This window comes from Lottia gigantea, assembly GCF_000327385.1.
Source record: "Lottia gigantea unplaced genomic scaffold LOTGIsca_13, whole genome shotgun sequence".
NCBI classification, from domain to species: domain Eukaryota; kingdom Metazoa; phylum Mollusca; class Gastropoda; family Lottiidae; genus Lottia; species Lottia gigantea.
Window position 1 is genome coordinate 2,419,563 of NW_008707425.1, and position 24,691 is coordinate 2,444,253.

General features: G+C 32.8%; 6 protein-coding genes across 6 annotated transcripts; 1 reads left to right on the plus strand and 5 right to left on the minus strand.

Moving 5' to 3' along the window:
* Window positions 1–1,330: 1,330 nt before the first annotated feature.
* On the minus strand, window positions 1,331–2,263 carry LOTGIDRAFT_157229 (hypothetical protein; the record flags this gene model as incomplete). Its single annotated transcript, XM_009048989.1, has 2 exons — window positions 1,331–1,524; window positions 1,843–2,263. 2 exons carry the CDS (start codon window positions 2,261–2,263, stop codon window positions 1,331–1,333), a joined length of 615 nt encoding a protein of 204 aa, XP_009047237.1.
* A 4,424-nt stretch (window positions 2,264–6,687) lies between these two features.
* Window positions 6,688–7,227, minus strand: LOTGIDRAFT_157230 (hypothetical protein; the record flags this gene model as incomplete). Its single annotated transcript, XM_009048990.1, has 1 exon — window positions 6,688–7,227. The coding sequence occupies one exon, from the start codon at window positions 7,225–7,227 to the stop codon at window positions 6,688–6,690; it is 540 nt and encodes a 179-aa protein (XP_009047238.1).
* A 1,320-nt stretch (window positions 7,228–8,547) lies between these two features.
* LOTGIDRAFT_157231 (hypothetical protein) lies at window positions 8,548–9,024 on the minus strand (the record flags this gene model as incomplete). Its single annotated transcript, XM_009048991.1, has 1 exon — window positions 8,548–9,024. The coding sequence occupies one exon, from the start codon at window positions 9,022–9,024 to the stop codon at window positions 8,548–8,550; it is 477 nt and encodes a 158-aa protein (XP_009047239.1).
* A 2,962-nt stretch (window positions 9,025–11,986) lies between these two features.
* Window positions 11,987–12,644, plus strand: LOTGIDRAFT_157232 (hypothetical protein; the record flags this gene model as incomplete). The annotated part of the gene is made up of 2 exons (XM_009048992.1): window positions 11,987–12,116; window positions 12,370–12,644. 2 exons carry the CDS (start codon window positions 11,987–11,989, stop codon window positions 12,642–12,644), a joined length of 405 nt encoding a protein of 134 aa, XP_009047240.1.
* A 1,124-nt stretch (window positions 12,645–13,768) lies between these two features.
* On the minus strand, window positions 13,769–16,100 carry LOTGIDRAFT_157233 (hypothetical protein; the record flags this gene model as incomplete). Its single annotated transcript, XM_009048993.1, has 2 exons — window positions 13,769–13,867; window positions 15,825–16,100. The coding sequence occupies 2 exons, from the start codon at window positions 16,098–16,100 to the stop codon at window positions 13,769–13,771; spliced, it is 375 nt and encodes a 124-aa protein (XP_009047241.1).
* A 3,882-nt stretch (window positions 16,101–19,982) lies between these two features.
* LOTGIDRAFT_157234 (hypothetical protein) lies at window positions 19,983–21,690 on the minus strand (the record flags this gene model as incomplete). The annotated part of the gene is made up of 2 exons (XM_009048994.1): window positions 19,983–20,588; window positions 21,682–21,690. 2 exons carry the CDS (start codon window positions 21,688–21,690, stop codon window positions 19,983–19,985), a joined length of 615 nt encoding a protein of 204 aa, XP_009047242.1.
* Window positions 21,691–24,691: the final 3,001 nt, after the last annotated feature.

The window sequence follows — 24,691 nt, forward strand, 5'->3', positions numbered from 1 at the left end:
TTGTAAATGTAAATGTAAAGTCTTTTTTATCGAGTTCGAATAAAGGGTAAAATTTATTAAATTTTATTCCATATTCATTAAACAATAACCCATCATGATCAACAATTGGTGAAATGCTCTTTGGTAAATCTGGGTCAGGGTTTGAAAAATAACGTTTTATATGTTCTAATGTTCTAATTATAATACCATCAATGGGATATTCTATTTGATGAGGTTCTATAGGAGGTGTGGGTTCTATAGGAGGGATGAGTCTCTTTTTAATATCCTCTTGAGATTTAAATATGGGTTGAAATAGAGTTTGTAGATTTTCCGTTAATCAGAGTTGTTGTAATCTGTTATTTTCAACTTGGGTCTTTATTTTATTCTTAGCTTTGATATATTCTTTATTTCTTTTTAAAATATTATTCCAATTATCCATTTTTTAAAAAATAAAATTTAACAAATGTCTGTCATAACTCTTTCACCTGCAGGTTTTCTAGTATTAACGAATATATATCCATGATCACCTGGGGTTTTCCATTGAGTTTTTCAAACCTTTTTAAATGCATCTCTGTCCATTCCGTGATTTATCGACTGAATGATTTGAGATAAATCTTTATCGTTTAATTCAAATAATAAAAAAACAATTTGCATTTTTTCTAATAAACATAGAATCCATCCCGTAAAAAGATTGGGATTGGTATATGCAGTGACACTTGTGATGTCTTCCCTTCGTGAAGAATTCTTGTTCAACAGAATTGATTTCTTTGCGCTACACAATCGTCAAACAATATTAAGTTCTTTCGTTTGCTATCAATATTAGACAAGTCTAGATCATTAACATTTTTCATAAGAACACCTTTTATATCCGTTGGATTCTTTCCTTCGATGTAGTTATCTAAGATATCTTTTATTTCCACTTCTTCTTTATTTTCTTCGTAATATTGAAATAGGTCTTGAACATCTTTCTTTGGTAGATATTCTAAAGCTTTGAGAAATTGATAATACGATTGCTCTGGTGTTGTTGTGTAGATATACAAAGAATCAAAATCTAAAAGGTTTGGTGTTGTCAACATGTTAAAAGTGAGATGAGTTTTCCCAGAACCGGAACTACCGCATATACACATGTGCATTGGGTTATTAGGAAATATTTCTGAATGATTAAATTTTTTGCCCATTGTTTATTATTTTAATTTGTTCCAAAAATCACTCCTTCTCCTTTATACTTTGAAAGGTATATTCCTTCTCCAGTGTGTATATTTTTTAAAAATATTCCATTACCCTTATGTTTGACTTTGACTTCACCCGTGTCAATACTATCTACTAATTTATTTAATCTTTGTTTAACAGTTTACATGGATTCTTCCCCAAATCTTTTTCCAAATTCTTTTATTGTGCCTATGATTTCAACCATTCCTGAACCTTTGCCTTCTTTTTCCATTATTAAATTATGTTTGCGTTCTTCAGCGGCTTTAGCATCAGCTGCTTTCTTTGCGTTGGCAGCTTTGACTGCGGCAGATATTCCCCCAGTAGCTGCACCCGCCGCTGCAATACCACCAAATATTAAAGGTAAAAGGAAAGGTAAAAATCCACCTTTTTTTTACATTTGTATCAATTCTTTCTAATTCTATATCGTCTCTGATTTTACAATATTTGTATTTAATAATAAGTTTTTTAGTTATACTGATTTTTTTACCGTTGAAAGTTATAACAGTTGGTGAAGCTGTTTCAATAACTTCTATTATATTCATAACTAAAGTTTCTACTTTCATTTTTAAGGGTGTATTTTTTACTCAATTCTTATCATTCTTCTATCTGCTATTTTAATTAAATGTTTTGCTTCTTCCAATAATAAACAATAACCTGTTACATCTCCTTGTGTTTTTTCAATATGAATATTTATGTTCACTCCTGTTTTGAAAAGATCTTCTTGGTGAGCTGATAGATCAAAACAGAAGATTGGATGATTAATTGCAAAATCTACATATTCAAACTGAGGTAGATTTCCAAATAATTCACACATATTTTTATAGTTTCTATACAATTCATTATAATCCTTTGTGGTTGGATTACTTGTTAAAGGTTGGTTAGGATAATTATCGTTGTTTAATCTTACTTGAACTTTATGGATTAAAGGATTTTGAGTTTGGTTCATTGCCACTCTAAAGACATTATTGTTATTCGTTTGAGAATCTGGTAAGTTCTTGAAATCAACCATTAAATATCTTGCTGGTTTAATAGTGTTAGTGATTGGCCATGTGGTGGATTCTCCAGTTAAAGTCATGCTACCTACCGTATTACGATGAAGAAAAGCTATTTCAATATCTTTAGTTAACGAGTTGAATATTCTCGTTTCTACTTCAATTGATGGTGTTATTACGGGTATGAAAAGTTGGAGATTCGTTATTTCTAATTTTGCATCTGAATTATTCTCTCCAAAGAATATCTTATCGTCGTTGATTTCTCTTTGTAGATGAATTATATATGGTAAGCCTAAGGAAACTTTTCTCGACACTTGAAAAAGGATAATATTTCGAAAACCGCTTCGTGTCAATTGCGTAAGTTTTTTTTTTACTTGTTATAATTTTCACATCATTGTTAGCGTTATTTATCACCTAAATATATATTTTTTTGCATTTTTCATCTTGCTGTATATATCCCCAAACCCAGTTTGACTTATTTGCATAATTTGATCCCAACATTTTCACGCTAGCATATACAGTTTCCTCCTGTTACATCCGCTGTACATTCCCTTCTAACCCCAAGTTATTTTCATTATGCTCCCCAACTACAACAACCACTGGCAAGAAGCCAGAAATAGAAACACTAATCGTCAACCAAACCAATATCACGTACCCTACAACGGCCCTGTCTTCCATCGACCTCTACCACCTACCAATCGCCGACCACCAACCAACCCATCCAGCTATATCCCACCCCATCGCCGACCTACCTACAACACAGCCTACCAATCAAGAGGTAACCATCGACCTGACCAACAACAGAAACGACTACCAGCCCACCGACGCCAACCAGTCCCCACTCATAAAGAGGGAAGAACCCTTTGTGAAGGTGTTCTTCCAAGTTTTGCAGTGCCTCCATCATTTGGCAATCCTTACCCTTCAACAGCAAGGCCAACCAGCGTTTACCTTCAAACGCAAAGTCTCTGAGTTGGATAGTTTTATCCGCCCAGCAATAAAAACATCAGCTGTCGACGCGAATATTAGATCCCTCAATCGGACATGGCTCTGTAAGGTTACGCAGGTCCTGATAGACCATTACCAAACCACACTTCAAAAGAAGCTGACCACCATTCGTACCAAGTCTTTATCATCACCTGCCGTCGACCGCATCATTTCTCGTGCCCTGTCCTGGGCCCGTCGCTCCTATGGGAAACGTCTCACTCAAGCTGTAATCTCCAAATTCTACCAAACAATCAACGAAACAAAAACCAGAGTAACCATATCTCTACCAACTGAAATGGACACTACACCTGCACCATCTAGAGCCACCACGCTGCCGAACCAAACCCCTAAACGAGCCCGAAGTTCACCTACTCCTAGTCCAGCAGACATAGGTAAACGCTCTCGTAGAGAGGGCACACCCCTTCTCTTTTCACTTTCAGACTCGTCTTCCCCTTCCACACCATCTGAATCTTCACCACGTGATCCAGGATCCGCCAACCTTTCTTCCTTCTGTGCGTTTTTGGACCAGCAAACCACCCCTCAGTCTCCATCCAAGTCGAGACGTGTATCCAGACCTTCCCCTCCTCGAACCAGATCCCAGTCCGTTCCCAATGCTACAATTCTAACAACTACCAAACCAGTACCAATCACACCGTCGACGACCATTATATCCGCTACCAAATCGTATTATCACCAAACCAAGGACAAATCATTATGGAAACTACCTGCTCTAAAGAAATCTACCTTAATAATTGGATCATCTAACCTGAATCGAATTACCAAAACCAGTTCAGACACCGAAATGCATTCTTGCCCCGGTGCCCAAATCCATCACATACAGTCAATCCTGGAATCATACGACCATGATCCCAAACCTACTACCATTATTCTTCATGTAGGCCTCAACAACCGTGATCAGATACCAAAGACCTCCTTTAACCAAGCCGAGAAATTAATCGCCACAGCCAACAAAACCTTCCCAAACTCCAAGATCTTCTTCACATGCATACCCATTTCAAATAAAATCTCGAAGAAAGCACAACAGAACCTCAGCACTCTCAACAACATGATGATGGAGTCCAGTATCAACAGCGCATCAATCTTACCACCCTACGAAGAAGAATTCGAAACAGTTGATAATCTTCATTGGTCTCCAGAAACAGCAAACAGCATCTATTTGTTTTGGATACACCAGCTTCAAGCATCGAGTCTTTAAACTAATTACTGGGGATAAAAATACTGAGAGGCCACCGCTAGGCCAAACTGTAGTTAACTTGAGCCGCAAAATTCTCACACACCTTCAGCATTCAATCTTAGACCGTGGACTTAAGTTTATTCCAACACCAAAGATAGCTAACTTGAATTATCTCCGACCATCCATTGAACGATTTCAACGAAATCTTAGCTGCACATATTTTTTTCGAAACCACTCGCCATGTGGTGCTAGAACAATGTTTATTCCTAAATCCACGTGGACACCCCCTCAGGCCGCCATCCATCCTGAAATATTGAAAGCATTTGCGAGTATGAATAGTCAGTGAACCTTTCCATAACACACGAAAAGCCTAATCTCACACGAGTGGAACGTGAAGCGTTAAACTTACTTAAGAAAGACGATAGCATTGTTATTAAAAAGAGTGACAAAGGTTCATGTTGTGTCATTCTGAATAGGGAGGATTACGTTTCAGAAGCAGAGAATCAACTGAATAATCCTAAACATTATGCCATTTTACGGAAACCAATTTTCAAAGAAACTGCTAACATGATTAATAATATTCTTGCCGATTTAGTCAAAACTAGTTATCTCAAACAGAAACAATATGACTATCTGTCTGCCAAACCTGATTGTCGCGAGAGACATTTGTACACTTTGCCTAAAATCCATAAGAATCCAACCAAGGAGTGGTTTATCTCGAATAAAATCCCTAAAGGCCGCCCGATTATATCTGACTGTGGTAGTGAGTCATATGCAGTGTCAGAATACATTGATCATTTCTTACTACCTCTAGCATGCCAGCATCGCGCCTACCTTAAAGACACAACCGATTTTGTCAATAAAATAAAAAATCTGCGAGTTCCCTCTAATGCTATTTTAATTTCTATCGACGTTTCTTCTATGTATACCAATATCGATAACACTACTGGTTTAACGGCAGTTCGTAAAGCTTTTAATAGAAACCCAGATCCAAACAGACCCGACGATGCAATTCTACAGCTTTTAGAGATTTGTCTTAGTCGAAACGATTTCACATTTAATGGTAAAACATATTTACAAACTTCAGGGACAGCAATGGAGTGGGAACGTGAGGTGTTGCCCCTCTGTATATTTGACCCACTTTTTTACGGACGCTTTTTGGATGACATTTTTATGGTTTGGACTTATTCAATCGAACAGTTTTGGGAATTCTTTGAAATTCTCAACAACCACCATCCTTCTATCAAACTAACCGCAAACGTGAGTGACAAAAGCATACCACAGTCTTTAAGGGAGATTCCATAGCAGAAACAAATAAACTGGATATTAAGAGTGTATTTCAAAGAAACTGATACTCATCAACTCTTGCACAAGAGCTCCTTTCACCCAAAACATACCTTTTCTGGTATAATTAAGTCACAAGTTTTACGATTTCATCGAATTTGTACAAGATCTTCTGATTTCAACCAAGCCTGTACGATTGTTTTCTCAAAACTGAAAGAGCGTGGGTACTCTAAACGATTTTTACGAAACATAAAAAATTCCACCTTAGCACAGATAGCAGCTAAAAACAGACTTTATGCCGAAGTACATCAAGGTTTAAGAAGTGCTCCATGTTTGTCCAGTAGATGCAAAACATGTCCCTTTATATCAGAAACTCATTATTTTGTAAGCAACTCTACGAATAAAAGGTACCCGATCCAGGAACATCTAACATGTGAACATTCGAATGTAATATATTTAATTTCATGCAAGAAATGCCCCAAACAATATGTAGGAGAAACTAAGAATAATTTACGAACTCGCTTTAATGCTCATAGGTCAGACATCAAATTAAAGAAAGACAAGCCTGTTTCTAATCATTTCAACCTCGACGACCATTCAATAGACGATCTCACCCTAATCCCAATTGAGCGTATAGAAATTGACTTGCCCGAAGATGAAACTACCAAATTCCGTCAATCTAGGGAGGCCCATTGGATTGAGACATTGAATACAGCAAGACCTATAGGACTAAATATTCATCATATTGTAGGCATAGCACCCTTTGTTGTCCCGTTTAATACAACCAGCAATCGAGCAAGCAAGATAGTTCATGCCCACTATAAGAGCCTTCAAGAGAAATTCCCCCATGTCTATAAGCAGAAAATGATAGTTGCATATTCAAAAAATAAGAACTTAAATGATAATATTGTTCATAGTAAACTAAAAACAATCAGTACATGACAGATACTATACTTCTCGCCCATCGGGCGAGTTATTTTTTCTAATTTCAGATCAGAATAAGAACAGAAGAAAACCCAATATCAAGACCTTTAATCCTAAATTCTAAATAAAGTGTCTGCTCCACCCTAGGCCTGTACATTTGTACATTTCCCTTCCCCGAAATCTATCTAAATCGGCATCATTTGCAACGTTTCTTACCGTTTCTTTTAAAACACTTCCATCACCAACATCGGGTATCCAACCTGAGACTGAATCGAAATCTTTAGGATATAAAACTGTTTTCAACATTGTGTCGAATTCCCCAGGATGTTTAATTGTTTCTATCGGGTTTGAACCAGCTTCCAAAACCATCTCGCTAAATAAAGATGGAAAGAAATTGTTTTCTAAAGTTGTATTAGTTTGTGGTGCTTGATTCTGAGTTCCATCTTTAATTTTGAAATCACATCTGAAATAAGCATCGGAAAGAAGCAACCAATTCGATAATGAATTTATTTCGAAGGTAATTCTACCACCACCATCATTCAATTGGGATTTAGAACCAACAGTCGGTGAGATGATAATATAATCCTCTTTTTTCTTGTTAAACGAATAACGAATCGGATCGTATAATCTAAAAATTGGATCTAATATTTTATTTGCCATTTTTAAGGTTTAAAATTTGAGTAGAAATTTTCCCAAAACAAGACTTATCTCCCTTCTACATTATTTTAATATGCTTTTTTTGATGGAATATAGGAAATTGATTGAAGGTGTTTTTTGGTCTTTTTTAATGTAAGAATTTATGAAATGTAGGATGTTTTATGAAATGTAGGATGTTTTGCTGTAAGAATTTATGAAATGTAAGGAATTTAGGTCTTTTTTTTTTGGGAGCTCATAGATTGGTCGCATTTTACCCATGAAATGAAATGGAATGGGAATGAAATGGAATGGGGAAAAATGCGACCAATCTATGAGCTCATATACTACTCACGTTAGCTTATATGGTTAACGTTCAAGAATGCAGAAGTTGACTTTACAACTCTCAAGAATACAGTGGTCGAACTTACATCTTTCACGAATGCAAAGTCAAGTAGACATAGTTGATATTGTAAATAATGCGAAGTTAAGAATTCATTTTCGTAAAGGAAAGTTTGAATGGATTTTGATGTGAAATAAAGTTTGAAAGTAAACTATCAATATCCCCCTCCATACACAACATATTTACCACTTAATTCCTTTATGATTAAAGATATAAATCTGGAAATCAAAGATGGTAAAAATAGATTTATAGATTTTGGTAATGAGGAAATTGTAATTCAACTTCATTTAAAACAAAAGAACTAAATTTATTCTGTAATTAAACACTCTTCATTCTCTTCTTGAATAGTTAGATAATCAAAATCATCAAATTCAAAGTTTTCATCCATGTTCAATTCTTTTCCATCTTTGTAAGGATACATAATTCCTTCACTATTTGGTGGCTTTCTCTTAACGAGATTTAGATAAGCTCTAAAAACTTTCTTTTGTTTATCATCATCCTTTGGAATAACTATTCCATTTGTGATACTTTTTTCACATTTTTTCTTAAATTCATTCATCACATCATGCCCGCTAGTTAATCGAATATAATCTTCTACGCTTATCTTATCCTCAAGACTAACCCTTAAACGTTTTCTTTTCTTTTAGAATACCGTCAGAAGTTATAATAATATTGTATTTAACTTTTAGTGCTAAATATAAACCATATATAATTCCACCATCACCGTAATCATTCTTTCCTTTACAATAATCATTTTCGGACACCAACCCAGCTCCATTTAATTTTTCCCAATTGCTAGATGAAATGTGTAAACTATCAGTATCTGCATAGTATATTTCCGGTTTATAAAATCCATCTATTACGTGAATAAAATTGTTCATTATTTTCTTACTGTAAGATAAAACGAATGATCTCAAATGACAAGGTGTTAGTCGTGTAGTAGATTAAGTTTCAGGTATTTCTTTTTCTTCTTCTTCTATCTCAACTATGTATTGAGTCTTATTTAATTTTTCATAGTTTTTGACATGTGAATCGAAGTTGGTTTTAAATGTTGCTTCACTCCATAGATGTCTCGATGTAGTTATATCCTTCTGAATAGATTTACCATACAAGGAATTACCTAATATTTTCATACAATTACTACCCACAATATTACCTTCTCCTTTATATCTATTTCTAAGTTCTCTCAAAATTAAAATGAATTCTCTGTATGGTGGAGTTTTAAAATTTTCTTCATATACTATCCCATCTAATATCTTGAGTATTTTACCACCTGCTTTAACTTTTTCTTGAATATCGACCGATGTTAAAACATCATAACAGAAACCATTTCTGAACCGGATTTTAGTGCTAGTTTCCTTCTTACCTAATCTGTTCGTAAAAGTAATTTTATCTTTAGCTGGTATAGGTTGGAAGAACATGTTGGTAGGATATTTAAACCAGACTTTTAAAATAGCCGTTCTAGGTCTGAATTTCTGCTCATTAAAAAGCTTTAAATAAATCAATTATATTATCACTTCGTGTTTCACTTTGTGAAATACTACTCTCGAGTTCTGTGTATTCCTTTACTACATTTTCCATCCATTTTGTCCGTTTCAAATGATTTTCTGTTAGCAGAAAATACCAACCCTTTAAAGATAGAGAAGGAACCGTTAGATTATTGGAAACATTTTGGAATACAGCGTCTTTCATAACCTTATTGTATTTTATCAAGCATGCTCCAAGACATATGGTCTCTCGTTTCGCGTAAGGTTCCCATTCGTGTCTTAAAGATTCGCAGTTATCTTCGGTGTATTTTACAATATTGATATCAGTGATCTTTGATGTTTCATGTTCAGGAATAATGTGAAATTAATATTTTGCAGATAATTAGTTATTTTTTTTCTTTTCCATTTTTCAGCAAATCTTCATCGGTGAATGAATTAGTTAAAGGTAGAGAGAGAATGCGTTTAGCTGATACTAGTGGACATTGTGGTTTTAACCTTGATCCAGTTTCAAAACCTCTACCGTTATGAGAAATTAATGTTAATCTTTTTTGATCATATTGATCTAAATACTTTAACATTTGATCAATGCAATCTGTACCTACAAATATTTCTACTATATATCATCACTCATATTTAAAAATACATTTAGTTTTAAAGGTGAAACTTGTGTTACGACATTATCATCTCTACATGTTTTCCATATCTGTTCATAATTTTCTTCTATTTCTTCAATACCTAAACTGTTTTCATTTCTTCTTATGAGACAGAATTGTGAGTTATGTATACATAAAACCGAATCTAATTCCCTGTTTACATCTCTAGGTCGTAAATTGTTATTATTGTGAGTATAAATTTGAAATGAAGTATTACATTCCTTATTTTATTCATTAATTCTAGCAGTTGTCATTACTCCTTTTCTATCATTAATGAAAATTCATTTGTTAAATCTTTGTTCAAAACATGATTTACACATTTCATAAAACAGTTACCATCTGTAAGTATACAACAATTTTTACCTTTATATTCATTTATCTTTTTAAGTAGTTAACTGGTTCCTCTACCAGCTTTTGATCTTTTTATTTCTTTAAAATTGTCTTTAAGTAAAATGGTATTTCCTGTAAAATACCAATCAGAAGCATCAGATTCTGAATCCATTTTAGAAAAGATTTTCTGAAAAGTTTTGGCATTGAAACCAAGAAGATTCATATATTGTTTGTGTCCTCCATCTTGAATTATCTCTCCATCTAATTCAATTTGTCCTTTAATTATTGAAATGTTCTTAAGAACAGCCCAAATAACATTTACAGGTATATATACCCCCAACTTCTGTTCCAACATTACGTTTAATTATTGATGAAAATATTATAAATTGTTTATCTCGAAGACTAAATAAATTAGTTGAAGAGATAATTCCGCGTTCGTGTAAAAAACTATTATTAACAAAATATATTTTCACATATTCAAAGTCTGTGGCTCGTAAAAACTGATAACTGATTAGCCTTCCTTCTACTTTTTGTGGTTTTAGATTTCTAATAATATTCATTGATGGTGGAGTTTCCGTCTCCAATAACATATCAAATTCACTCAATGAAAAAAAAACAATCTTCTCTATCTGGTATGATTAACATTCTAAACCCATCTATATATTTTCCACTCGTTTTAATTTCATATAAATGATCATCCTTGTTGTTTTCGTCGTCAATTTCTAATTCTTTAGTTTCTACATTTTCTGTACCTTAATAAACTGAAGAACTTTACGAGCGTTAATTGAGTAAATGAAAGTGAGACTTGTTTGAAGAATATTGATTCAACTTCTACCTACATAGGGAAAATAATTTCAATTACAATTTTTCCTTTGAAAGTAAAAGCTGATGGATAATCATTATCAAATATATTATGGGGGTAGGGAAAATCTGAAGCAGAAAATACTCTTATATTTGCTGTAAATCCATATTTACAATTTTGATTTATCAATATTATCAGTAGTAGAAGTATCTTTATCACTCAAATTTCTAAATGGAAGATTGAAAAAATATGATTTATTTTCTTCTTTGAGATGCTTTTTTAATGCGGCTATATTTTTTTTCCTGTTTTAAAACTTCGTTATTAATAGTGGTTAACTGTTGTTGGATAACACTATCATCAATATTTTGTATTTGTTGTTGAGTATAGGTTTTAATTTCGCTATCATCCATGTTCTGTATTTGTTGTTGAATATAGGTTTTGATTTCGCTATCATCTATGTTTTGTATTTGTTGTTTAATATTTGTTAGTTCTTTTTGTAATTCACTGAAGAGCAGAGCATTTAATTCCTGTTGAAATGTATCTCCATTTTCATCTGGAATGTTATCTATTAATTGTTGAACGTCTAATTTTTGTTTTGCAATCTTATCATCTAATTTAGATATTAATGAAATTAAATTGTGTAACTCAGATTTGTTCACTACGTTGACCAATTGTTTTTGAATAAAACTTATCAAACCTGCTACCTCTTGTTGTAGTTTAGTATCATTAATAAAATTTTTATTATTAGTAGTATAGGACCTTTCAATTTGGTCGCACGGGGACTCCCCATTCCATTTCATTAAATGGGAAAGTGCGACCAAATTGAAAGGTCAACAAAAAAGACCTAAACTCCCTACATTTCATAAATTCTTACACCAAAAAGACCTATACACCCTACATTTCATAAATTCTTACTCCAAAACACCTTCGATCAATTCCATCAAAAAAGCATATTAAAAAGACCCTTATATGAAATAACATAACATCCGGTTTATAAATAGCCTCGTTTTAAATAATGTTATTTTTAGTCTAGAAACTTCTAGAAAGGGAGATAACTCTTTTTTGGAAAAAAACAGACCACAATTTTCTACTCAATTTCTAAACCTTAAAAATGGCAAATAAAATATTAGATCCAATTTTTAGATTTTACGATCCGATTCGTTATTCATTTAACAAGAAAAAAGAGGATTATATTATCATCTCACCGACTGTTGGTTCTAAATCCCAATTGAATGATGGTGGTAGAATTACCTTCGAAATAAATTCATTATCGAATTGGTTGCTTCTTTCCGATGCTTATTTCAGATGCGATTTCAAAATAAAGACGCCACTCAGAATCAAGTTCCACAAACAAATACAACGTTAGAAAACAATTTCTTTCCATCTTTATTTAGCGAGATGATTTTGGAATTTGGTTCAAATCCGAAAGAAACAATTAAACACCCTGGGGAATTCGACACAATGTTGAAAACAGTACTGTTTTATATCCTAAAGATTTCGATTCAGTCTCAGGTTGGATACCCAATGTTGGCGATGGAAGTGTTTTAAAAGAACCGGTAAGAAATCTTGCAAATGATGCTGATTTAGCTAGAGTGAGAGTTGTTGCTCGAAACACAATAGAAAGAGTAGCTCGAGCAGCTAATCATGGATTCGAAAAACGAGTAGTTCAGTATAATAATGCTGTTGAGAATAATAGGTGGGGAAATTACTTAAATTGGAAATTATATCCTTTATTCGGTCTGTTGGAACACAGAAAGGTTACCATATAAAATTCATCTACAAAGAGAAATCAATGATGATAAGATATTCTTTGGAGAGAATGTTTCAAATGCAAAATTAGAAATAACGAATCTCCAACTTTTCATACCCGTTATAACACCATCAATTGAAGTAGAAACGAGAATATTAAACTCATTAACTAAAGATATTGAAATAGCTTTTCTTCATCGTAATACGGTAGGTATCATGACTTTAACTGGAGAATCCACCACATGGCCAATCACTAACACCAGCAAGATATTAAATGTTTGGTTTCAAGAACTTACCAGATTGTCAAACGAATAACAATAATGTCTTCAGAGTGGCAATAAACCAAACTCAAGATCCTATAATTCATAAAGTTCAAGTAAGATTAAACAACAATAATTATCCTAACCAACCTTTAGCATTTAATCCAACCACAAAGGATTATAATGAAACTAAAAAAACATGTGTGAATTATTTGGAAATCCACCTCAGTTGGAATATGTAGATTTTGCAATTAATCATCCAATCTTCTGTTTTGATCTAATAGCCCATCAAGAAGATCTTTTCAAAACAGGAGTAAACATAAATATTCCTATTGAAAAAACAAAAGGAGATGTAACCGGTTATTGTTTATTACTCGAAGAAGCAAAACATTTAATTAAAATAGCTGATAGAAGAATAAGAGAATTGAGTAAAATATACCCCCTTAAAAATGAAACCAGAAACTTTAGTTATGAAAATAATAGAAGCTTTTGAAACAGATTCCCCAACTGTAATAACTTTCAATGGTAAAAAAATCAACATAACTTAAAAACTTATTGATAAATACAAATATTGTAAAGTCAGAGATGATATAGACTTAGAAAGAATTGATACAAATGTAAAAAAAGGCGGATGTATATTTTCCCTACCTTTGATTTTTGCTGGTCTTACCGCGGCGGGTGCAATAGCTGGTAGTGCAGCTGCTGGAGCAATCGTATTATCAATTTCTCAAAGCTTTAGAATATGTTCAAGACATATTACAAAGAAAACGAAGAAGAAGTGGAAAGAAAAGAGATCATAGATAACTACATTGAAGCAAAGCATCCAACGGATATAAAAGTTTTTCTTACGAAAAATGTTAATGATCTAGACTTGTTGTGGGTAATCAGACGTTCAACAATTCAGTGAAAACAAATTCTGTACTCTTTATAACTTTATTAACATCTAACTTCTTAGAGTAAAGTTGTTGTTGTTCACAGATTGACTACAAAATATAACAAAACTTATTACAAATTCACTTATGAAATATCTATTACTATAGACTTAAACTTATGGAAAGTACCAGCAGGTCACGTAACTAACTGAGTAGCGGGAAAGGGAAAATTCAGACATGACTTTTGATCAAAATATACATTAATATGCAATGACATCAAACTTTACAATGATAAACATTAAAAGAAGAATCTTATACACAAAATTACATATAAAATATCAAGTTTACCGATTTATTATGCCTGTTATCTGCACAAATCCACAGTGAAACTTTTAGCTTACTTCAACACGCCATGTTGCTTTAAAAACTGGATAATTGTGACAAATAGGAAAGACACTAAACTAAAGTGACTAATACAATCTGGACTATTTTCCAGGAAAAAGTAGGCACCAAAGGCACTTGTTTCTTTAAACCACATGCGCTCGTTGTAAACAATAAAAACACATTTCTTAAACTTTAACTAAATACTCAACTTTATACTAATCGCTCTCACATACCGACCCTCTAATTGCGTAACTTCGTGGAAGCAATTAAAAACATATACTACTAATTTATGACTTTAACTAATTACTAAGCACATACACAATACAATTGCCTATACTTTACAACTAGATACACAATAGATAAATCTAATGCTTAATTATGACTTTGACTTTACAAATTAATACAATTATTTGACTTGACAAAATTTATAACTTCACATGTAATAAACTTTAACTGATATAACTTTAAATAGTATGACTTTAATTGATATAACTTTTTACATTATAACTTTACATAATAAACTTTTACGTAACTGCTTTTATGATTCCATAATCAAGCACAACTTGCTAACAGGTCTTATAAGTGTAGAATACTTTGTTTTAACTTTTACTGATCTAACATATCCCTTAAAATCTGGAAATGTTTCAACTACTCGACCCATTAACCAAGTTCCTCTTGGTTGAGAATCATCAACTAATAAGACTAAATCTGATTCCTTCAAATTTCTTTCAATCTCAGTCCATTTTTTCCGTTCCTGTAAGGACGGCAAATACTCTTTAAGCCACCTATCCCAAAAGGTATTAGCTATAAACTGAACTTGTTTCCACCTACGTTTAAAATAAGTATCTTTTCTATCAAATATACCAGGAGGAAAACTATAATTTGGTTGTAACTGAAGTAAATGATTTGGTGTGATAGGATCCAAATCACTTGGATCATCTGATAAACTAGTAATAGGACGACTGTTTACAATTCTTTCTACCTCACAAAATACTGTTAACAATGCCTCATCATCTAAAGCATGAGGAGTGGTTTCCTTAATTACGGCATACAAAACTTCTCTAACTGAACGAATTTGTCGTTCCCACACACCACCGAAATGCGATCCAGTGGGTGGGTTAAACTTCCATACAATATTCTTTTGTAATAAATAATCATTAATCTGTTTACTATTCCACTTATTTAATTCTTCTCTTAACTCTTTTTCTGAACCAACTAAATTTGTGCCATTATCTGACCTAATATATTTAACACAACCCCTGCGAGATACAAATCTCCTTAATGCATTAATACATGAATTGGTGTCAAGAAAATGTGCAACCTCTAAATGGATAGCTCTAGTAGCCAAACAAGTAAATAATACACCATATCGTTTGACATTGCTACGGCCTACTTTAACGAAAAACGGTCCGAAATAATCAACTCCCGTTCTGGAGAATGGTGGCTCATCTGGAATCAATCTTTCCATAGGTAAATCAGCCATCTTTTGACTTCCCACTCTTGATTGGTAAATAGAGCAAACTAAACAGTTTCGAATGGTTCTTCGGACTATAGAATTAACTTGAAGTATCCAATACTTGTGGCGTAGTTCCATTAAAGTTGCATTTCTTCCCATATGACCCACTGTCTTGTAAGCATCTTGAACCAATAATGATGATACATGTGACTGCTTTGGTAGAATTACAGGATGTTTAACTTTATCCTCGAGTGAAGAACGATGGAGTCTTCCTCCAACTCTAATCAGACCACTAACTAAAACAGGATCAAGACGTTTGATACGACTTGACTTCATCTTTAATCTTTGCTGATTATCTAAAACTTTTAACTCTTCAGAAAACCATCTCTTTTGTTCAATCTTCAATATACATGACTCTGCTTCTTGTAAATTATCCAAATCTAATTGACTATACTGTTTCCATTCATCAGACTTCTTTATACTGTTAATCTTCCTTTCTATCATTTCTGTAAGTTGACTTTCTGATACTGTAGATTCTAATTCACTTCTAAACACTTTCTTCTTGTCAACCAAAAACTTTATGAACTTTATAAACTGCAGTAACCAACCAACCATTCTTTTCAGTTTATTCCAGGACGAAAAATATTCAACGAACTTTTCTATACTGCTAGACTCAGGAATTATAACATTTGACACTGCCTTGACTTCAGGATCATTCTCAAGCAACTCATCTTAGAACTGGACTTTTGCCACTCAGACTCTGGCATTTTCAAAAAGGAAGGTCCGTCAAACCATTGACTTTCTGCTAGTTTCTTAACTGTGGTACCTCTAGATGACAAATCACTTGGGTTTAACTTTCCTTCTATGTGATTCCATTGGTCAACTTCGGAATTAGCTCGTATAGCAGAAACTCTGTTCGACACAAAAGTATGAAAACGAGTTGATTCATTACTAATATAATTAATAACTGACATACTATCTGTCCAATAATAAACTTTATCAATAGGAATCTCTAATTCTAACATAATTACTTTACTCAATTTAACAGACATTAAGGCAGCAGTAAGCTCCATTCTAGGGATGGTCATAGATTTCAATGCTGCTACTCTAGACTTACTCATTACCAAACAAACATGAACTTTACCACAATTATTCTCAAAACGAAGATAGGATACTGTTCCATAGCCCTTTTCACTAGCATCAGAAAAATTGTGTAAATCACAAGAAAATACATCACTAAACTCTGTTGTTTTGAAACAACGAGGTATTTGAACTGTTTCTAATGAAGGAAGATCAGACAACCAGTTTTGCCATCTTTTTACTTGTTTGGATTCAATTTCTTGGTCCCATCCTTGTCCACTTCTACACAGATCTTGAAGAAGAATCTTAGCTGGTAGGATCAGTGGTGCTACAAAACCAAGAGGATCATATATTGAACTGACTATAGGGAGAATATTTCTTCTGGTATTAGTATGATTCTTGATGTTAATTTTAAATTCGAAACTATCATTTTCTACTGACCAGTGAATCCCTAAAGCTCTTTCAGCAGGCAAGACATCATACTCTAGATCTATATTTTGTACTTCTTTGGCTCTATCTTCTACTGGCAATGACTCTAACAATTCTCTACAATTACTGACCCACTTTCTCAACTTAAAACCACCCTTACTAAGAATTTCTCTTAAATCATGACACAATGAAATAACTCCCTAAGATGACTTTAAACTCTTCAAACAATCATCAACATAAAAATTCTTTAGAATAGTGTTATAAACCTCAGTAGAACAATTATCATTGTTGTCATAGGCTATCCTCTTCAAGGCGTAGTTCGCACAACTTGGCGATGAAACGGCTCCAAATATATGGACGGTCATTCGGAAAACTTCTGGTTCTTTACTCAGATCAGCATTAGGCCACCAATAAAACCTTAAATAATCTTGCTGATCTCTAGGTAACTTTACTTCATAAAACATACAATCAATATCGGCCATAAAACAGAATAACTCTTGTCGAAAACGTAACAAGACTCCAATGATACTATTTGTAAGATCTGGACCTTGTAACAATAAATCATTTAAAGATTGACCATAACATTTTGCAGAACAATCAAAAACTGTCCTTAGTTTTTCTGGTTTGCGCGGATGATAAATTCCATGATGTGGTAGATATCATCTTCTATTTTGACTTTCTTCACTGTTAATATCATCATCTTCAACTTTTACTGCAAACCCCTTTTCAATAATACCATCCATAAATGTCTTGTAATCTTGATAAAACTTTTGACTTTTTAGCATTTTACTTTCAACACCATATAATCTTGGTAATACTTGATTACTGTTATCTGTGACTATAGGAAATGGAGACTTGAATGGTAAAGGTACAACATAATGATTATTTTGAAACTTAGTGGCTTCTTCAACCATGTATAAAAATCTTTTATCTTCGTGGGATAACTCTTTCTTCTCATCAGCAGCTCGTTCTGGAAAATCTATTTCATATGAATTCCTTACTGCCTTATCAATTCTGTTAAGTACTTCAATTTCTTCTAAAGCTTTTACTTCTGCCCTGTTCACAACTAGTGAGGAATCCTTATTACTTGCATCTTTCCTTACAACATTCCATAATACCCATCCTAATCTGGTTCTGGTTGCATGGGGACTATCTGGAGGTCCTGTAATAACTTGTAAAGGTGCATATGCATCCGCAATATTATTTCCAAGAAGAAGTCCTATGTCTGCTTGGCTTTCCGGTATTTCAATATCTTTAAGATGGTTTCATTGACAAATATCTTGCTTCTTAGGGATATGACTTCTTGACACTGGCATTTTATCTTTCCTGTATAATAGTGGCAAAGAAATAGTTTGACTTTCATGGATATCACCATAAGTTAACCCTTTAACAACTTCTGTATTGTAGGTATATGGTTGACCCATAGTATTTAAGGTAAGTATTTTCTTCTTTCCTGTAACACCTAAACTTTTCAACAAATTAGAACTGACAAAAGAAACACTACTTCCACTATCTAGAAATGCATAATTCGATATAAACTTGTCACTATTTGGAATCTTAACTTTGACTAAAACAATGGCTAAAGTACATTCTCCTTCAACTACCCCGACCCCCATATGGGACGGTAATTCCTCAGGACAACTACAACTAGTAACAACATTTCTATCTCTATTATTGGACTCAGAACTAGTAGAAGGTAAATTAGTATGCAACAATGTAGGATGTTTTCTTTGACAAAGAGAACATTTTGAAATATTGGTACAAACTTTACTCTGGTGTCCTTGCTTTAGACATCCAAAACAGACAGACATGTTTCTTAATAAAAGGAGCTTCTCATTAATTGGCTTTTCATCCAGTTTTCTTCAATGAGCAATGGTATGCAGGACATCATTGCAAAATAAACAACCTTTAGACATTCCAGAAGCACTCTTTTCTTTTTCAGCTTTGACATTTTGACTTTGTGGTTTATGACTTTGTTGACTGTACTTAGCAGCTGAAGTGGACAAATTTTGTTTCTGGTAAGTATTATTTGACTTTTGGTAAGTGTTGCTTGACTTATGATTCTGCAACCTTTCTTCAGGAATTGTAGTATTGGTAGTAGCTGAGGTAGTTCTACTGTTGAACTGTTTACTGTGTTTATTGGATTGATAACTTGGACTGTTACTGTTTACCAAAGGTTGGATCATTAGCCTTCTTAGCCTCTCGTTTCACAAAACTGACCAGATCATGAAATTTGATTGGAATACCTTTCTCTTTTTTCTCATATCTGATGTTTCTCCACTTTTCATGCATATTGTAAGGCAACTTTTGAACTAACTGTTGTAATGTTTTTAGAAATTCTAAAACCTTCATGGCATCAATACTTTCCACAGCATTTTCACAGTCTGCAAGACAAATTGCATATTTATCTAAAAGTTTTACATTATCAGGTTTGATGTTAGGCCATTCTAAAGCTGTATCCATGTAATTCTGTGCAATAGCTTCTGGATCGCCCCAACGATCTTCAAGCTCTTTCTTTGCCTTTTCATATCCAATTCTGGCATCTAAATGAGAGAATCCAACAACAATACTATGCGCTTGACCAGTAGTAAACTGCTCCAGATATGTCATTCTTTAATTCAAATCAGCTGTATTGGATTCAATCTTTGTCTTGAATTGTCTTACAAATCTTCTATAATCTTTGAAATTACCATCAAATTTATCAATCTCACTATCAGGTTTCTTCATTTCCCTGATGATATTTAACATAACTTCATCTGATGATGGTACTGTCTTCTCTTCTGACTTTTCTGCTTTAACATCAATAATTTAACTTTTATCTTTCAACTTTGATGTCTTCTTATTACCAATAGAACTTTCCATTACTCTACTTCTGGCTTAAACTTCAGCTATTTTCTCTCGAAGATTTAATTGCTCTTCTTGAAATTTCAATTCTAATTTCTTCTGTTGTACTACATGTCTCTCCTTCAGTATTTCAGACTGGACTTCCAGCTGGGCTTTAGTAATCTGATCTTTAACAGAAGAACTGACAGAATGAATAGACCTACTACTTCTACTTCTTCTCTGGGATACACTATCTTCAGGTCTGATCTCTGATTCATTCTGTACTTCATCTTGTGAAATCCAATTCTGTAACTTTTCTTTAAACTTACTGCAATAATCTTTTGTCTGTGCTCTTGTTCTGTCTTGCAAGATCTCTTCATCTGTGCAATACTTTTCATATATATCTTGAGCTTCAAGATATTTCTCAAATACTTTAGACCATTCAACAAAACATTTCCTTCTGATCGATACATCAACCTCTTCTATCATTAATGAAGATAGTTCCTGACATTTCAATTCTACATCATAACTGAATTTGTTTCTTTGTGCGAGTTTGACTTCTTTGGCAAATTCTTGCTCTTTTTTGACTTGGTAACGAGTTCTAGGGCCTTTACTCTGAGCAATAACTCTTAGAAGATTAAATGACAAGTTATTATTATACTGTACAATGTAAATGATTTTTACTATGATTAAGATCTTTAAGTTAAATATGATGAATTATTATAATTAAATTGCTTTTACTGTTACAAATACCAGGACTAATTGCAATATTAAACCTTACAAGTTACTTTTAAATACATGCAATATATAACAAATATTCTTTACAAAATGTTTACATTTAAAATTTAACAATAAAAATTTAAACAGGTTATTTCTTCAGAGGTTTCTATCATCAGGAAATTGGTATAACTAAACTTTGTTCAACACCAGTACCATATAGTGATCCACCATTAATATAACTATAAACTTTGACTTCCTCTGGACATTAAATCGTCAATATCAAATGTGGGTGCAGAAGGTAATCAGACGTTCAACAATTCAGTGAAAACAAATTCTGTACTCTTTATAACTTTATTAACGTCTAACTTCTTAGAGTAAAGTTGTTGTTGTTCACAGATTGACTACAAAATATAACAAAACTTATTACAAATTCACTTATGAAATATCTATTACTATAGACTTATCAACTTATGGAAAGTACCAGCAGGTCACGTGACTGAGTAGCGGGAAAGGGAAAATTCTATCAGACATGACTTTTGATCAAAATATACATTAATATGCAATGACATCAAACTTTACAATGATAAACATTAAAAGAAGAATCTTATACACAAAATTACATATAAAATATCAAGTTTACCGATTTATTATGCCTGTTATCTGCACAAATCCACAGTGAAACTTTTAGCTTACTTCAACACGCCATGTTGCTTTCAAAGCTGGATAATTGTGACAAATAGGAAAGACACTAAACTAAAGTGACTAATATAATCTGGACTATTTTTCAGGAAAAAGTAGGCACCAAAGGCACTTGTTTCTTTAAACCACAGGCGCTCGTTGTAAACAATAAAAACATATTTCTTAAACTTTAACTAAAAACTCAATTTTATACTAATCGCTCTCACACTTGTCTAATACTGATAGCAATCGAAAGAATTTAATATTGTTTGACGACTGCGTAGCGCAAAGAAATCAAGCTGTTCAACAAGAATTCTTCACGAAAAGAAGACATCACAAATGTCACTGCATATACCAATCCCATCTTTTTACGGGATGGATTCTATGTTCATTAGAAAAATGCAAATCGTTTTTTATTATTTTAATTAAACGATAAAGATTTATCTCAAATCATTCAATCGATTAATCACGGAATGGACAGAGATGCATTTAAAAAGGTTTGTAAATGGAAAAACCCAGATGATCATGGATATATATTCGTTAATACTAGAAAACCCGCAGGTGAAAGAGATATATGTTAATTTTATTGGAGTAGTGATTGGAATAATATTTTAAAAAGAAATAAAGAATATATCAAAGCTAAGAATAAAATAAAGACCCAAGTTGAAAAAAACAAATTACAACAACTTGGATTAACAGAAAATCTACAAACTCTATTTCAACCAATATTAAAATCTCAAGAGGATATTAAAAAGAAATTAGTTTTAGAATATAGACCTCCTATAGAACCCACACCTCCTATAGAACCTCATCAACCATAATTAGGACAGTAGATGATGTAAAACATTATTTTTCAAACCCTGACCCAGATTTACCAAAGAGCATTTCACCAATCGTTGATGAAGCGGTGCTAATGTTCAATGGTTTTAGAATAAGATTTAGTCCAAATACCACCGAATTTATAATCGATACAAAAGATTAAATAAACACATTAACGAGAGGATTAATAGATTTAATGAATGGCGAGGATGTTGTTGGTATTGGCGAATATAAGGATTTAGTAGCATACTCCAAATTTCTAGATGCAATAAGAAAGTCGGGACCCGAAACAAGAAGATCGAAAGAAGTTAAACTATATAAAAGAGTAATTGAACGTGATGAAGAGGAGCTGGGTGATTATGCAGAAGATTATCCACCAATCACACAAGATATAGACGATTTCGAAGATATGGTGGCATCTGGACAAGGTATGACGTTTTTATCCGACAACAACGAGGAACTACTTAATAGATTACGAGTAATATTAGCGGCAATGAAGGAAGGACATCGATCACACAGACAATTTAACGAAGTGAATTGTATACTAAAAGACTCGTAGAGAAAGGTATTATAGATAAAAATGAATATAAAAGCGTGATTAAAAATGTCAAATAAAGAACAACTATTCGTTATCACCTCAAATAAATCAGAAATTGAATTATCTCTAGATTATGAGTACGAACTGATCGCAATCAAGAATATGAATTGGGATTAAAGTATGTCTCTGTTTAAAATTCCATTAGAAATATCAACAAAAAAAATAATCAAATAAAATTATCAACAGATAATGGATTTCGGGGAAGGGAAAAATTGATATTAAGAAATAATAGTCAAGTTGATTTCAACGTAGAAAATTCATTGAATGCTTTACTAGGATTTGATAAACAAATATACACGCAATCCGCTTTAGCACCACACAAAGCTAAATAAAAATATCAACAGATAATGGAGTTACGTTCAAATCCATACGTTTACTACCAGGAAGCTACGAATACATAGCCATTAACGAATACCTATCTGAATATGGAGGAAGTGCAAGTGGTAAAAACGATATTGAATTCGAAGGTAATTTGAATCTGAACAAAATAAAATTGATATTAAGAAATAATAGTCAAGTTGATTTCATCGTAGAAAATTCATTGAATGCGTTACTAGGATTTGATAAACAAATATACACGCAATCCACTTTAGCACCACACAAGGCTGATGTCGAGAATGATATCGATGTGATAAATATACATTGCAATTTGATAAACGGTGGATTTTTCAATAAATACAAACGTCAGATTATTTACAGTCTTCCAACATTCACTGTACCGATTTGATATAGAATTAATCATTCTTTCATTTACAATAATCATTTTCGGACACCAACCCAGCTTCATTTAATTTATCCCAATTGCTAGACGAAATGTGTAAACTATCAGTATCTGTTTATTTATTTCTTAGATCTCTCAAAATTAAAATATAATCTCTATATGGTGGAGTTTTAAAATTTTCTTCGTATACTATACCATCTAATATTCTAATAATTCGTCCACCGGCTTTAACTATTTCTTGAATATCGACCGATGTTAAAACTTCTGAACAGAAACCATTTCTGAACCCGATTTTAGTACATTTTATTTTTTTAAGTTTTTTATCTTTTTTACTTTTACTATATTCTTTAAATAAATCAATTATATTACTACTCTCGATTTCTGTGTATTCACTTAATACATTACAAACTTCATCCATTTTATTGGTTTCAAATGACTTTCGATTTGCCGAAACTCTTCCTCCTTTAATAGATTTAATATCTTATAAAAGGGTGTGTATGTGAGTAAACTTTTTCTACGTTTTCTTTTTCGGTGTGTTTCGGAACCATTCTAGTAGTTTCATACCATTCTTCTTCAACCATTTCTTTATGGTAATGATATAAATAATACTAACCCTTTAAAGATAAAGAAGGAGCCGTTAGATTATTAGAAATATTCTGGAATACAACTTCTTTCATAACTTTGTTATATTTAATCAAACAAGCTCCAAGACATAACATATCTTTCAGCGTAAGGTTCCCATTCGTGTCTTAAAGATTCCCAATTATCTTCGGTGTATTTTTGCAATATTAATATCAGTGATTTTTCTCAAATTCACCGGTAGATTAGATCAATTTCCCCATGCCACCAAACTAGATTTTTCATGTTGATAGTAACATATGAAATTAATATTTTGCAAATAATTAGAGTTGCCCATTATTTGTTTTTGTCTTCCATTTTTTCTGTAAATATTCATCGGTGAATGAATTAGTTAAAGGTAGAGACAGAATGCCTCTAGCTGTTACTAGTGGACATTGCGTTAGTTTTTTCGCATATTTAAGCACGATCCAGTTATCAAAACCGCTACCGTTATGAGAAATGTTAATCTTTTATGATCTATTTTTCCTAAACGTTGCAACATTTGATCGGTACAATCTGTACCCATAAATATTTCTACTATATTCATTAATTTATTATAAAATTCTTCTGGAACACTATCAGTGGGATTTAAATCTGGAAAGTCGTGTT